The following is a 16,246-nucleotide window of genomic DNA, read 5'->3' as shown; positions in this document are numbered from 1 at the left end:
ACAATTGGCGCCTTTAAGAGGTGCAACGGTGACCCTCGGCGCCCAAACACCAACTGTTCGCATACTCAGTCACCCAGCTAGCTAGCTACCTTGGCCATGTCTTCTCCCAACTTTGCCGGTTTCTCTCCATGGAGGAGACGAGCCGCTTCCTTGAGCTCCCAGAGATCTCAGAGAAACAGTGCAGAGATTAACCCGGAAAATTCGCTCCTCAGTCCCGGCCGGAACTCGCAGAATGCTCCCGATTCGAGAACTTTACTATCCTCTTCCGTGAGCTCGAGTCACCGAGAGCCGATCCGTTCCTTCATTCACGGCAACGTGAGAGACCACCTAGGCAAGCATCCCGTTGTCGGCGCATACGTCATACAGGACACGCAACCAGCTAACATGCTATCCGTAGCCCCCGTCGACAGCGCCCAGTTCGCCCGCAGCGTGCGCGAAGATACGGCTGAACTCGCCTCGTATCTGCTGTCCGACAAGAAGACGGGTCAGAGCCCGGCTTTCCTGTCGCGCCAACGCGCCCAGTCGTCAGCTCTCGCACGAGAAACTGCTATTTCGGACAACGAGGAGGAGGACGATGACGAACTTACGCATGCAACTAGCTCCGAGACGATACAAGAGGTATCGGAGCCTCCGTCGCCGGATGGAAACGAGGATGAAATACCAGAGGACGGCCCCTCAATCTTGACGAACTTACTCAAGAAGTCACCTCCTCAGTCGCACCGAGACCCGTCACCAGAACCCCATTCCGAGCCATTGGAACCATCGAGCCCCGAACCGAAGCGAGCGCTCTCTGCGGAGAGGCAGGAACGAGAGGAGCAGCAACCGGCGAGGGTCGTTGTCAGACAGCCTACTGAGCGTACTCCCCTGATTCCCAGGTTATCGTCTGATAGTCTCGAGAGCTACAACACGAGCGGAGCTTGCACCGAAGTCGACGTGGAAGGGCAGAAACAGCGACCTAAGAAGCGGTGGTTAGGAGGTCTGAAGGACCTCACCGTGAACGTCGAAGAGCGCATCGTTCATGGTTACCAGATTGCGACGAGTCCCAAAGCATGGGACCGCCAAGCGTTATGGCAAAATGCCGTGGTGGCTCCGGTATCTTGCTTGCCGGCTGTCATTGTTGGATTGCTGCTCAATGTTCTCGATGCGTTATCTTACGGTATGCCCCTCTCTATTTAAAAAAGAAATCGGTACACAAATCCACGGCATTTATTCTAACTGGACTGACTAGGCATGATTCTCTTCCCCCTCGGCAAGCCCATCTTTGCCGGGCTGGGCTCAGCGGGCATATCCATTTTCTATGTTAGCACCATTGTTTCTCAATTGACCTTCTCAACTGGTAGTATTTTCAAGGGAGGCGTCGGCTCCGAATTGGTGAGTTCTTCCAGATCATGCAATAGGGCCCTCGCTCACTCTCCCGCAGATCGAGGTCGTACCCTTTTTCCATAATATGGCCCAAACAATTACGGACCATATTGGCGAGGATCAACCAGACGCTGTAATCGCAACGACGATTGTCACGTATGCTATCAGTTCTATGATGACTGGCGCGGTGTTCTATCTCATGGGCAAGTTCAACTTCGGCTACATGGTTGGCTTCATCCCCAGGCATATCTTGATCGGCTGCATTGGAGGTGTCGGCTGGTTCCTAGTTGCCACGGGATTCGAAGTTTCTGCCCGAATGGATGGCAGTCTGGAATACGACATGGACACCCTCCACAAACTCTTCCAGTCCGACACAGTACTTCTCTGGCTGATCCCCCTCTTGTTGGCCATTGTTCTTTTCTACAGTCAGACAAGAGGTGCTTCCAAGTACTTCTTGCCGCTGTACATCATCACCATCCCGATTGTCTTTTATTTCTTTGTGTTCTCTCTGGATGCGCTAGAGCCCGATACTCTCCGAGATCATGGCTGGATTTTTGAAGGACCGCCGGCCGATGAGCCTTGGTGGTACTTCTATACGTTGTACAGTAAGCGAACTATGCCTCACGTATCCAGCTATTGCTAACGTATAAATCTAGAATTCAACCTAGTCGAGTGGGATGCCGTCTTGGAGTGCATTCCAGCCATGCTGGCACTCACCTTTTTCGGCATCCTCCACGTTCCCATCAATGTTCCGGCCCTGGCCCTGCAGACTGGTGAGGACAATGCTGACCTCGACCGTGAGCTGAAGTTGCACGGCTACTCCAACTTTATCTCTGGCCTATGCGGTAGTATTCAAAACTATCTTGTCTACGCCAACACCGTGTTTTTCATGCGGTCTGGCGGAGACAGCCGGCTTGCTGGCGTCATGCTAGCAGCCTTGACCTTTGGTGTCATGGTGATTGGCCCGAAGATCATTGGCTTTATCCCCATCATGATGGTCGGCACTCTTATCTTCGACCTTGGCTTCGAGCTTCTTCTCGAAGCCGTGTGGCTTCCAAGGAAGAAGCTGAAACTGGCCGAGTATCTGACGGTATGTTTGTTGTCTGTCTTTTACTAGTCTTTGCTAACTCCCTAATCAGGTGATTGTAATTGTCCTAGTAATGGGCATCTATGATTTCGTCATTGGCATCGGTGTGGGCATTATCCTCGCCTTTGCGTCACTAATCATTCAGACTTCGAGAGTATCTGCTGTAAGAGCAAGCTATACAGGCGAAATCGTTGGCTCAACCGTACGCAGAAACCCCTCGCAGCATCACTACTTGCAGGAAGTGCGTCGGCAAATCTACATTGTAAAGCTCACTGGCTTCCTCTTTTTCGGCACCGTCGTCAGTGTAGAAGAAAAGATCCGGGCTCTCATCGACGACAGTGCCTTTGCAGAGAGGCCCATCAAATATCTCGTTCTCGACCTGTACCACGTCACAGGTCTTGATTACTCCGCCGGTGAAGCTTTCAATACTATCAGCAGGCTGCTCGACAATAAGGGCATCGTCATGGTGTTGAGTGGGAAGGACGCGGAAAGTGAAGTTGGCCGCAATTTGCGGGCCATGGGACTGGGTAATGAGGACAATGAAAGCATCGAAGTTACATTGCTTCCCGACCTCAACTCGGCTCTGGAGAGCTGCGAGAACGAGTTGCTCAAGACTCTTTACACAAGCCAGGAGGCGCTTCACAACGGCTCTCGTCACGCACCAACAGCGAATCTCGACGTCCCTTCGAAGCCAGACCGGGGATCGTTCGATTTGGTCATCAACTCACCGAGACGCAACCATTTGCACGAAGCTGCCAGAAACGCGCTGGCGAACACAGAGTCCTCGGGCACGAAGAGGTGGCAGAGCTTTAAGGAGCCTCTGCGGTTGATGTTGCAGATCTTCCAGGGCTTGAGCGAGAGGAACGAGGACTTCTGGTTCCGGGCCGTTGGGTACTTCTCACGGATGGAATACCAGGCCGGCACAGTCCTGTTCACGAGAGGCGAGCCCGCCAAGGGCTTCTACCTCGTGGAGAAGGGCATCCTACGCGCCGATTACGACATGCCGCAAGGCAAGCTTACAGAGAGCATTGTAGCAGGCACGACGTGCGGCGAGCTGCCCTTCTTCTCGGAGACGGACCGGACGGCCACGGTGACGGTTGATAGGGACTGCGTCGCCTGGCGGATGGACAAGGAGGGATGGCAACGGCTGCAGAAAGATCAGCCGGATGTTGCGCAGGAGTTGTTGAGAGTTTCGTTGAAGTTGACGAGTGAGCGGATGTCCTCCATCACTTCGTACATCTTAACCACTGCCGGCTAGGCAACTTACGGACGAAGTATCTCTCACGCGATCACCGAGCGCGATTTATCGAGATACTTTACCTATTTCTTTTTCTTTATGTCATTGGAGTTGTAAGGATACTAAAAAAGTAGAGAAGGCTGTGTAAAAGGGTTTAGGGTGTCTTTACTTTTCCCGGTACATTGATTTTGGACTTCCCGTTAGCGAAGGTTGTGCTATTTTACATACTTCTTGTTGTTTATAGCTTTTACTCCCTTGTTGGAGTACCTACCTACCTACTTACCTGGACATCAGGCATCACAGAGTGCGAAATACTCCTCCCTCTGTGCTTACAGAAGAAGCAAGAAAAAAAAACTTTAACATCAACAAGAGGATCGCTTGTCTTGTAACTTTGAGTCTGCTCTTTCGTTCTTGGTATTGTCCTTTGGACTGTTGAGTGAGCAGTGACAAATTGATAAGAAGCGGATGGAAAAAGAGTCGAGTCAGGAAGAGACAATGTCTTGGTTGGTTTTGCCGGGGTGTCTGAGACCCTTTGATTTCCGCCCAAACGTTGGTTTGTTTTTGTCTCGGGGGGACATGTTTTGGTGTCGTGTGCTCTCTTTATTTTCATTCTCTATTGTTGGGAGCATCGCTCGCTATGAAATTCTGGTAGCTGTGGTGATGTTGACGCTGGGCTGTTTTGGCCCGCGTTCCCCGTATTCTTCTGGGTTGGTCTCATCAAGGGACGGCTTCTAGGCTCGTGTGAGGTTTGGTATTGTTATGTTGCGTCTGACGTCTAGCTGGTTCTATGACATGCCCGAGTCCGTGACCTTGATGGCAGGCTGGACTTGGGGATGGGCAATCGTATGGCTCTTGCTGTCTTTCGTATTATTTGTTTTCTATATCCTGTCTGGAGTGGGATTCGCGGAACCGCAAGCTTGAGCTTGGTGCGCTTTCATAGGAGTGAGTCGGAGTCTTCTTCTCATATCAGGCAGACGCGGGACGAAGATACCTGTAAATCCCGAGTTAAGAGACCTGTGTCGTCGTTTCCTTGGACGTATCATCTGGCATTCTACAAAAGCTAGGTAAAGGACGTTTGCTGGAGTCGCCTAGCTATGCTGCGTATCCTGGATTTCAATTCGAGATTCCCGTAGAAACTTGGCGGCAGCTCTTGGGAGCTTGGAACGGGGAGCGACCAGTGCTCGATGGGTCATGGAGATGAACTCACTCTTGGCCAGTATAAAGAATACGTGATATCTTTTGTGCAGTCAGGAATTACACGCGTATCTCTCGTTTTCTGGCATGTCGAGGTTGACTTTTTATTACTCCGATCCCTAAACCGCCAGGGGAGTACCCTTGAGGGATTTGTCTCTGAAGCCTCCTAACTAGAATATCCAGGACCAGTGAAGAGTAGCGGAAATGTCCAACCATGCTTTGGCATTCTACGATACTAGATGGCGAGGAGCTCGGGAGCCATACCAACGGCATGAGAAGACCACAGGCATCATGAACACAACGGGACGTGGCGTGAGAGTAAACCAATGTCTTTCTACAAGCAACGATTAAAGATTGCTCGCCACTAAGTAAAATCGACACCGAGAACAGTGATTTTGTGCCAGTATCACCTCGCGGAGACTTCCAAATATTCAGATGAACATATGTTGAGGACTTTTGAAGAAGCATATCAGTCATCCCCGCGGTGAAATTACTCTCCACAAGTTGCGACGCTTTCGCAAGAGACAAGAGCTCCCGGTATAGAGGGCATGGTCGCGACTTATGAGTGTCATGCGAGCCTCGAGTTTGATGACTACACGAAACGCAGATGCCCGCGATATAGGTACTCGGGCTGCGGCATGATTAAGCAACCGGGCTCTATTCTCAGCCACAGTGAGAACCATATTGGAGAAATATGCTACGGTCTGACTGACAGTGCCGTGGCTTTTCTCGCATTGGGAAGCGAGGCTGTCTGAGAGCTTGGTTGTGATACCTTTACAGAGTCAAAGCCTTTAGTCGAGCCCCGACGACTTCGTGAGGTGACACGTAAACGCTAGAGGGGCGGCTCGGAGCCATGTACGATTCCTAGGACTCGAGAATGATATCAACGGGCCATCGACCTCGACTTTCATACTTATCGAGAAGAGTGGCAGGTTTCTTGGTGGAGCCATAACCGAGGTAGGTCAGGAGAATCGAGATCTAAGGCGGGCTTCTGCCTCTGCAACCGTGTTACGACCTCTTTGTCATATCCCCAGAACTCTGTCATCGTTGAACGGAATTGGGCAGAATATTAAAGAGAAGAGGGTAGCATGTCGCCTTTCTTGCAATGAGTACGACCGACGCTTTAATACTCGAAGGATATGTTTCACAGTAGAACTCTCAATGGAACAGAAAATTTGACTTTTGGTAGTCTGAACCGCACAGAACATCCAAAGAAGCCAAATGCTGCTATACGATGAATCGGCAATCAGCAGCAGTCGTCGCCGTCGTCGATAAGAGGACCACATGAGGATTGAAGCATCACGACTCTCAGAGGCGGAGGCGGAGGCGGGCGATGCAGCACACTCAGTAGGAGACCTGGTAACTGATTTCTGCGACACTGAACGGAGACCAAATGTTGATAATAGGAGACTCCAACGTCGGCAGTTCCGGATGCGAAGGCAGGCCGTACTATTCTGGCTTTGAACGCTACGGAGAGTGGGCGCCCGACTTGCTAGAGCCCAGTTCCATCCATGTCTTGAACGGCAAAGAGCGGTTGAAGAATCGTATTAGATAGAATAGTAACAGTTCTGTCGACGTAGGACTCGTTTGTCACCCGATACGTAGCTCTAGGATACTGGGCACGGTATGGAGAGATACTTGAGCGCAGCAGAATGTGCAGCAGCTCTGGCGGTAGTCTCACGCAACATTCGGCACCGGGTCGCAGAAAGGTATCAAGGCCCCCCTTTGTTGTAGGTTCGGGACGGATACGGGACCCTTATAATTCATTGCAACGCAAAGATCCCTCGTCGTCGAGGAGACCAACATCATTGCCGCCATTTTAAACATTCGCCGTAGCTCTTTTTTTGCAGAAAAGAGTTCAGATGAACCTCCTAGACTCCTCCCCCTTTTAGGCAAACTCATTGCGTTACATCCCGATGTCACCGCCGTCCAACATCAATGCCGTGCCGAAGTCTGGTTCTGCCTGAATTCTGGGAGATTAATGCGTGCAACCTGGGGGCCGGATTCCGACGATATAGCATTCACCACGATAACACATTATCAAATGACGGTGCTACCTCAACTAGGATGGGTGGAGGAAACCAAAAAAAGGGGGACGAAAAGAGAAGCAAAAAGGACAATGGCCCTCGGCCATCCTTCGTGTCGAATGCAGAGGAGCGGCATGTTCGGCCCGGCGTAACAGCGCGACGGCGAGACTCTCTTTTCAAGTCTTATGTGCTCACGTAGCCGAGTTGCAACACTGACCGGACTGATGATACTCACAAGGAAAGTTGCGGCCGCAACTCACCAGCAACCTTCCATTGAAGACAACGTTCAAATTTCGGCCGTCAACCAGCTCAACGCTGCCCTGGAAAAAAGTCGCATTTTCAGCATGATGAAGTAACGAGCGTCGGCGCGTTTTTGCAGAGAATAATTGTTACAATTTCCAACCCATAAGCACAGTATAGGATACGAATTTCAGTAAAGATTGCCAAGCTTCGGGTTTGATGTTCGTCCCAAGATCGATGCTCTTAGGGTTGGCGAGGTATCTCTTTTACTGTGCTAGAACGAACGTGGACGTCCTCTCGTCCCAACCCTCTGTTCCAGAACTGATTCTCTCCAAGAATCTAAGCTTTGTGTAACAATGCGAGAGAAGTAGAAGCATTTCACCTGTCATCTTCTTCTTCTCCGATACCTCTTCGGTCCTTCGCCAACATAGCCGAACCATAGCCAAGGAAGCCGAAAGAAGAACAGACGGACCGGAACTTGACATACTCTCACCCCCTATTCTGGGCAGAATAAGACAGACTTCAGGCAGAAAAATCAAAAGGCCACGGACCGGTCAGCCTCGTTGTCTCTTTTCTCATCACGTAAATTGACAGCTTTCTTGGCGAGGGCCCGAGTTGCGACTACTTACTTGTACCGTGACTGCTGATTAACAATACTTTGTCCTCTGAACGAAGGGAAATCTCACGCAGAAACTAGGACGCGGCACCGAGTCGTTGGATTCGCCACCACCAATACCAACCAAAGGAAGGAGGGACGAAAAAAGGGTCCTGCACCCGAATTCTACACCCGGAAGGGCGCGGCGGCGTACGTGCGTCAATCCGTCAACAGGGCATAAAAGCACGAGTGGAGCCGCCCGGACTTTGACGTACCGGAAATCCCACGTTCACACTACACACCCAGGCCATCCGTACGAATCCTCAACCTTATTTACCTCTTCTCTCATTTTCTTGCGACGTTGTCATTTTCCGAATTACGCTAGGGAACACGCCTAGAGAAGAATGAGAATAAAAAAAAGAAAAAGTAATAGAACATGAGCTTGCGGTCAATATTAAGCGGCGGCCGAGTAAAGAAGCCAAAACCAAAGCCGAAGCCATCAGCTTCGCCGCGGAAGAATAGCGGGACAAGTAGCCCCCGTAAGTCTGCCGGCGGCAGGAGCAGCAGCGCCAAGAGGAATACAACTACCCCATCAGACGTCCAAGATGACGACGGCGACTACGACGACGACTTCTTCCACGACAGGCTCGACGACGCAGGGCTCGTCGCGGCGCTGGCGACGGACATGTCGCTGCGCGACGTCGTCCAGGCCATAAAGTACACCCGCAGCCGCATGTTCGGCCCCGTCCCCACGGAGGCGGCCGGCATGAACTCCACGCGCATCGCCGAGGTGCTCAATTACCGCAGAGCCATGCCGGGCATAGTGACAACATCGCACTTACACGCCCTCCTCGCCTCGCCCACGGCGGTGGAGCGCGAGGTCGCAGAGTTGCAGCGCGGCGGAGCGCTGCGCAAGATCTACGTGCAACGCCGCGGCGGCCTGGGCGAGGCGCTGATCCAGACGTCTGAGCTGGAGGACATGATTGCAAAATCGGCGGAGCTTGACGACGACGCGAGGTCCGCGTATGTCAAGTTCCTGAGAGAGAACCCGCTGGCGCAGACGATGCCGCGACTGGCTTGCGGCGGCCATATACAGGCCGATGCCCTGGTGCGGGCCGGGTTTCTTACATCCAGCATGCATCCGCAGCACGTAAATACACCATTGATGAACTTACACTTGCGGCCCGAAGACCGCGGTAGCTTGATGAGCATTCAAGCAGTCTCCCGCGCAGCATCCGGAAGCTTCGACGCCGTGGGCGGACAAGGAGGAATACACGCCGCGGGTGGTGGGGGAGGGGCGCCGCGTCTATCCCGCGGCGCCGCCGCCGACGCGTCATCCTATTCGGGGGCCGAATTCACCATCGCGGTGCCCGGTAACGGGTCGTTTCTAAAACTGACCGCCGCCGCTGTGGAGCACCTGGCCCATCTCCTGTCCAAGTCTCAATTTAGGGAGATGCCCGTGTCTATGCTCCGGGAGCGGTGGGAGGGTGGCGTAGCCCGTGACGAGGCACGCCTCGCAAGGAGGGCCAGGGGAGAATTCGCCGGCGTGCTGCCGGGGAGGACCAAACGATGGAAGGAGTTTTACGGTTTGGAGTTCAACTGGGTGTTGGAGGAAGCCATGGGCGCCGGTGTCGTGGAAGTCTTTGAGACACGGAGCGTAGGTAGGGGAGTCCGCCTCCTGTGATACAGTGATCGTGGGTGAGACCCCGGAGTCCGTGTACGTCGTCTGCTGCAGCGGGGGAAAGGTTTTAAGCTTGATACCGTGGAAATCCCAAATGTTCTTCGACCAGTCGCTAGCGACCAGAGACACAATGTTGGGAACATCGGCGTCGATGAAACCTGCCTCTTGACAAGCTGCCGTGTCGCTTAGCCCCCCATCACGTCAACTTGACTGGGATGCCATGGCCGCCTCCTGGCATGTTCGTCCGAGGGTCGTTTCTCGGGAACATTCTTCGATGAGAGAAAAAATCATAGAGATAGAGCTACTGTAGCATAGTACGTATAACACACCCCGATTGAGTCAGTTGCTGTTGTTATCTGCTAACAGCGTTTCTTTCCGTAATTTGAGAAGAAAATTACTTCCCTACTCTCGAAATACATCATTGAACTGCTAGATAGACGGCAAACCCGTGAAGGTTGCGCGGCCAGCTTGAAAGGGGAACAAGCCTGTTGATTAGTGAAGTTTCCCCAGAACCCCGGCTCCCTGTCGATATCTGCCAAGCACGAAAATTGTTGTAGAGGGTGAAGGGTCGCACTTGAAGGCGAGGCGGAGGGTGATGCGGCTCCAGGTTCACCTAGGTAAATCCTAGGGCCTGGGGTTTGATCTTCCATGCTTCGCCCAGTCGCGAAGCATCGTGCAACTGGACCAACGTTTAGACGAGAACTGCCGGTTTTTAAATGTGACTTCGTTAGGTATAGGCTCTTGAGTCATGAACGGACCTGTGAAAGCCAGAGCATGAATGTCAACCGCCTCTCATCCGTTCTTTGCATCGATTTGCGTGCTGCTGTCAAAAGTTGAAAGGCTTGGGACCTAAAGGTGTAGTTGGTAGCAAAAAGCGACACACACCATTCGTTTTGCCTCCACATGGAAGACCAAACAACACACTGCATTGGCTGAGTCGCCAGAAATTTCGGTTTGTATTTGAGGTTTTCGAAACTTACACAAAGGCTGTGTGGAGAGAGGTACGATAGTGTATGTCCATCTGCAGCTAGTGTTCCAGAGTATAGTATTGTCCGAGCGAAGAAGACGTTGGCTCACAACTGTCAAATTGAAATGCTTGCCGTACTTCAGCCCGCCATCCGAGGTCGGGCGGGAGAGCAAAGAAAGCTAATCCAAATTCACCCAATCAGCCAAGATATCTCGGATGTTATGGCAGCCGTGCAAGAGTCAAGACACCTGGACTAGTCAGTGTATAGATAATATAGAGCTCATTAATCAAAAGAGCGTTTGTTTTGTCAGAAGCTCGCAAACACTCGGCAGAGATCGTCGGAAGGAACATGATCCAAGATCGACAGCCCCGTTGCCCCGTAGACTAGGCTCTTAGCCCACCAGGAAAAAGTATTGGAAACTCCAACATCCTCTTTGGGGGCGCAAGACGTTGCAGCTTGCCTGCGTGCATTAACCAAACGTAGAAAAAGCAAATTTGAGGTGCAGTATTGGGGAACGGATACCGACTTCAGTCCCAGTGAGGTAAATTGAGCTTGGGCCATCCATCGCCTGTGCTTCTAACTGAGCTCGTGGAACGCTCGATTTTGAACGGGACTCGAAGTTCCAAGCTCGCCAGTACAGGTACCGTTTTGATGTGGACAGAGGATCGAAGTGCTAAGCATGGTGAGGCACTTGCGCAACCATCCTGCGACGTGGGAATGCGGAGACGGAGCAACGCGGCAGAACGCTAGGTTCATCGGATGACGGGAACAGTGAAGTACGGGATGAGGTCTGGCAGTGATACATGAACGTCCGGCACGACGGCTCGCCGAGAGTGACCCGGTGTCGGGGGTTCTACCATCCCGCCCGTCATTCTCTGAACGTTTTCTGCTCGAACAACAGATAGATTGATGGCCTGAGCCCCAGACCCCACTGTTTAACTCCATCGTTTTGTATTACTAGAGGATTACCGCAGTATATATAGACGCTACCCTACCCTCGAATTCCGCACTATTTAACCTTAACTCTTTTTTATAAATTACTTATCTTTTCTTCTATTCTACCCTCTCCCTCATTAAAGAATTACTAAAATTATAATTTTAATAGCTTATTAATAAGTTAATATTATTATTTAAAAATAAATAACTTATTTTTATATATAAACGCTAAAAATCTTATTATTACAAAAATAATAATAAATATACTAAAGTATTTAAAAAAGCTTTTTAATAAATTTTTAATATTATTTAAAATAATTATTCTCGAGTTATAAAAAAAAGTTAAAGCGCTATATTAATACGGCCTTATTTGTTTTATTAATATTAATAATACTTTTTTTAGTATAGGATATATTAATAATACTTTATAATTATATTACTATATTTTATAAATCGTACTTAATAATAGTAAGGATTTTAGTATTTTTTTTTTAAGTTTTTTATTAAAGTTATTATTATAGGGTTAGTTTAGTTATTAATATTTTAATAAGTATTTTAACTTAGTATGCTTTTATAGCTCTTAATAAGAGGTTTTTAAAGGACTTATAATTAGATTTTTTATTTATTATAAATAAAATTATTATAGTTAAAGCTATAATAATTAAAACTATAGCGCTATTTACGGACTTCGATAATAAGTAGTTAATAATATAGTTATCTTTTTTTTATAATAAGCTTAAAAAAGTATTTTAATTTAAGTACTAAGTAAGTACTATACTATTTTATTAAAACTATATTCTTATACTTATGACTTAGAAAGAATTAACTTTCTTCGATAATAAGGTACTCAGAGCCCCAGACCCCAAGACGCAATGTCCAATGGTGCCAATCTGACCAGTTCGAAGGGGGGGGGGGGGGGCTTCGTAGGATTCGTGCGACAGGCCCAGGCTCTGTGAGATTGCCAGACCAGGGCCATGGTCGCGTTTTGCTTCATTGGCGAATGAGGTTCGGCGGGGAATGGACGAGGCTGCAGCAGTGCAGCTAAGGTGCTTGTCGTCACACAGACTTTTACGCCAACAGCGTCTTCTCCAACTCTGGGTCGTGCTAGGAAGCTTCCCGGAGACGGCTCCTGCAGTCGTGCAGAAAGTGTTGCATATGATGGCTGTTATCGAGGTCTTAGTTCGGCGTGCTTAGTAGAAGATTTGCGCACGGGGACGCCATAGATGGCAGCTCGTTGGCTGGAAGAGGTAGTGATGTGATGGCATCCGGAAATTACAGCGTGGTCCGTCCATATGGGGGTCTCTGGCAATTCGTAGACGTTGTTTGATTGCAACAACGGTTGGCACTTTAAAGTGTTTGCCCCCAGTCAGTCCATTTGCCGCGCTCTGTCCAATTGTTGATCGAGTCAACGTTGTCGAGGATTCTGTGGATTCGGGGACAGATCGAGAAAGCACCGAGGGTGATGAGCGGGTCTGAGGAAGATTCATGGAGATGGATCATGGGAACCCGAGCTGTTGGCGCTCGTGGGAAACCCGTACAAAGTAGGCTTCTTTGGGCGGTAGGAGTGGAGTGACGCGTATCCGTAGCTATACCTGGTATCCTGTGCTACCCAGAACACATACTCTGCACAAATTTGCGAGAGACAAAGAGGCAGACATGTGGCAGCACCATGTCTCGGCGTGGGATGGACAGGTGAGGCTGCGCAATATCACCACAATTCGTTACATGCGCACCTTGTGCTCTGGATGCTGACGGCGGACGCTTGCTACTCTGCTTGCTTGAGGGTTGGAAAGCACGCGCATATGCGTGCGACGGTGGTACGGAGCTCGCGCATGTGCATCCGCGTCTTGTCGTGGATCAAGTGCCGTCGGTCCCAGCGAGGTAGACGATCCATCATCCCACAAGCTCTCTCTCTTTCTCTCTCTCGCAGATGCAAGCCAGTTTGGGATTTGACAGCAGGGGTCTTGGAAGTATCCCGAGACCTAGGGACCAAGTAGTGGCCAGGAGTCAGGCCACAGAGCGGCGTGGCTTATCATCCAAGGACCATGAGGGAGGGATATAGTAGTGCCGTGTCTCGAGACACTTGTGCTTGTGCAGTGGGAAGCAATGCTCATGGTCCAAGTGCTCGCGCAGTCTCTCGCGATTAAAGGGGCGTCCTAATGTGCCGAGTACCTCTGATGCTGGTAGCTCGTGGCGGCACCGTGTATATTCTGGGACTAAGCTGGAAAGGGATTTCCCCCTTGCTGTTCCTGAGTTGAGCGATGGTCCTTGCTGGGGATGTGACAGGGGTAGAATCTCCAAGTCTGGGTACCAATTTGACGATGATCAGACTAGCGAGGGAAAACTTCCTGGGTTGGGCTGCGGGCGTTGTGATGAGTGGTGTATTTCTTGGACGTTGTCTCTAGTACCTGACTAGTTGCCGATGGGGAAGCAATTCGTGACGGAGTCGAGAGAGGAGAGAGAAATAGTGCTTTTGTTCTTGAAAGTCCATCGTGGCCGGAGAGAGAGTTGCACGTGCTAATCGAAGTGTGAATGGCGGGGACGGGAAATCACAACCGTGTTGCACGCCCTCCTCAGCCCTGACCGGCCAGCTGGAGGGGTGAAAAGAAAATGGAAGTGAAAATGGGAAGAATCGAGACGAAGGCAGGGAATGACACAGACACGAGAAATACAAGCGATAAACGGGGGCAAGGTCGCAGAAGACCAGGGGAGGCAACATCTCTCTTTCGTCTCCCTCCCTCCTCCCCTTTCTGTGTTTATTGGTATTTGGCACGAGTATTTCGTACATGGATACGTATTTGCCCATCTCACCCGTGACCCCGGTTGTATCCTGTCTTCTCCTTCCTTTTCCCCCCTCACATTCAGCCAAGGTACTTTAGAATACCTACCTAGTTCTGGGGAACAAGCTCTTTCTCGATTGACTCAGAGACGACGACTATCTCTTTCCTCTACGATTTGCAGATATCACGTCCCGCAATCTTAGTTGACGCTGATATCGAGGATCGTCACTTTGTCACTGGGTTTGGCAGCTTATCCCTCTATTCCTATTGCGCAATACTTCCCGTTGTCGGCATATCCAAGCACAACTTTTTGTGGATTCCTCACAAGCTCCCGTCCAGAAAAAGCAAAGAATGGTTTAACGGTACGTACAAGGGTCCACTGTTTTTTACACTCCTGCACCCTGTCACTTGTCCGCTACTTTGCCCCGGGCAAGTAGGACCAACGAAGAGAGGAGGAGCAGACGGAGAGGAGAAGAGGAGGAGGAAGGTGCTCTCTCTTTTGTCCAGGTTCTTTCCCACTCGCAATAATAGCAAAAGAGAAAAGGGAAAGAAAGAGAGGAAGGAACGTCCAACATTGGACATCCTTCGCATCGAGGACGCGCCTAACACGGAACAGACCTTTTCGAGGAAAGGATCCCACTGGTCTGGAACACCTCGACTCTCGACCTCTTTCACTTCCAAAGTTCTCCCCCTCCTGCCTGCCGCCCACGTTTACACTACGTCTACTTTCACGACCACGTCCGTCCACATTCAGATCGCTCCCAACTTATCCGACGGATCTGCCTAGTACCTTCAGCCACTCCTTCACCTTCCTCGCGCCGCCCACGTCGTTGCACATAGCGGCCATTTCCCGCTTACATTGCCGCCCACTGCACTAATCGCACCGAAACGCACTTTTCATCACCACATTCACTCACGCCTTCTCCATTTTCTCGACCAAACACTCCTTACTCATCTCGTCTCGCTGTGCGCTTTTACGCTTTGCGTCTCCTTTACCTTGCCCACGGGACGCCTCAATTAACCTGACTCTTTGCCTTGTACGATTCCACCGCCGCCGCCTCCTCTTCTTTACCTTAACCTACGGATTACTCCGCCAAGACCAAGAGACGCAAACAAGCCCAGCGCTCGAGACTCGGATCTCTCCTTTCCACAAACCATCGCAACCCCATCGGCATCACAGAGCTCATCGCATCCGCCAGCTCTCAGACTTGACGCAATTCCGTCCCAACTCTACCTTACCGCGGCCCCGGTCGAATATCTTTCCGCACTTCGTCACCCAAACTCTGTGGACTTGTTTCCTACTTCTCCTTTGTGAAGCTCAGACGCTCCGAAGCTACAGCGAATCCGCGTTCGCAAATCCCGCGCCCAGCTCTGCTGTCGAAACATTTCCACTCGACGAAACCAACCCCTTCCCTTCCTCCCGCGTCCACCTCAATTTTTTGCCTTTCCCCGACCTGCCGCCCAATCTGAGTACCCGTCGCCATCCCAGTCCTGCGACTTTAGCTGCGCGAGACACCAGAGGCACCGTGCTCTGCAGACAGCCCACGAAAAAGAAACCCCAAGCCGTACGCCGCCCGCCGCCCGCTAGCGCAAGGAATACAGCTCGACGACAAAAAATCCACTACAGTCAGACCTTTGTTTTCCCTCCACACTTGCTTCCAACAGAGCCGACAGGGTCCCGGTTTGAACCGCAAGGAACACTCTACGAGACATACGAAGCCACCTCAATCCCAGGATTCCCCCTTCAAATCGCTCGACGCTGCCTTTCTCTCTTCTCACCAACCCCATCTCGGCCCACCACCAAACACGACAACACAAGCGTTGTCCACTGAATCATATTTTGGTAAGTTTTTTTCCCTTTGGTTCTTCCTCCCTGGTCTTATCCGCTCCGCCCCTTGGGATCGCCCTTATGCCGGCGCATCTGCAAGTCATGCCCAAGTCCCGTGCCCGCTGCCTTAATTGTCATGGTCCAGGTGCACTGACAACCCTCCTGACAGTCGAGCCCCCAATCCGATGAAAACTTCCCACCTCACTCTGTACACCCTCAACGCATAATAACGTTTCATACGTCCCTGTTCTCGAATTGGTCCAGAGTACTGGGATACAGGCATATTCGCAGGCCAGGTCCCCGTCCACACT

At 50.9% G+C, this 16,246-nt stretch overlaps 3 protein-coding genes across 3 annotated transcripts; 2 read left to right on the top strand and 1 right to left on the bottom strand.

Annotated features, from left to right (window-relative positions):
- Window positions 1–96: 96 nt before the first annotated feature.
- Window positions 97–3,707, top strand: CABS01_14976 (cyclic nucleotide-binding domain-containing protein; the record flags this gene model as incomplete). The annotated part of the gene is made up of 5 exons (XM_060548314.1): window positions 97–1,156; window positions 1,229–1,371; window positions 1,421–1,967; window positions 2,019–2,452; window positions 2,502–3,707. 5 exons carry the CDS (start codon window positions 97–99, stop codon window positions 3,705–3,707), a joined length of 3,390 nt encoding a protein of 1,129 aa, XP_060392310.1.
- A 4,471-nt stretch (window positions 3,708–8,178) lies between these two features.
- CABS01_14975 (uncharacterized protein) lies at window positions 8,179–9,426 on the top strand (the record flags this gene model as incomplete). Its single annotated transcript, XM_060548313.1, has 1 exon — window positions 8,179–9,426. The coding sequence occupies one exon, from the start codon at window positions 8,179–8,181 to the stop codon at window positions 9,424–9,426; it is 1,248 nt and encodes a 415-aa protein (XP_060392309.1).
- Window positions 9,427–10,967: 1,541 nt separating this feature from the next.
- Window positions 10,968–11,336, bottom strand: CABS01_14974 (uncharacterized protein; the record flags this gene model as incomplete). Its single annotated transcript, XM_060548312.1, has 1 exon — window positions 10,968–11,336. One exon carries the CDS (start codon window positions 11,334–11,336, stop codon window positions 10,968–10,970), a length of 369 nt encoding a protein of 122 aa, XP_060392308.1.
- Between the last annotated feature and the right edge of the window lie 4,910 nt (window positions 11,337–16,246).

This window comes from Colletotrichum abscissum (genome assembly GCF_030869225.1).
Source record: "Colletotrichum abscissum strain IMI 504890 chromosome Unknown Scaffold_60.1, whole genome shotgun sequence".
Classification (NCBI taxonomy): domain Eukaryota; kingdom Fungi; phylum Ascomycota; class Sordariomycetes; order Glomerellales; family Glomerellaceae; genus Colletotrichum; species Colletotrichum abscissum.
This window is presented reverse-complemented; position numbering and strand designations above follow the sequence as displayed.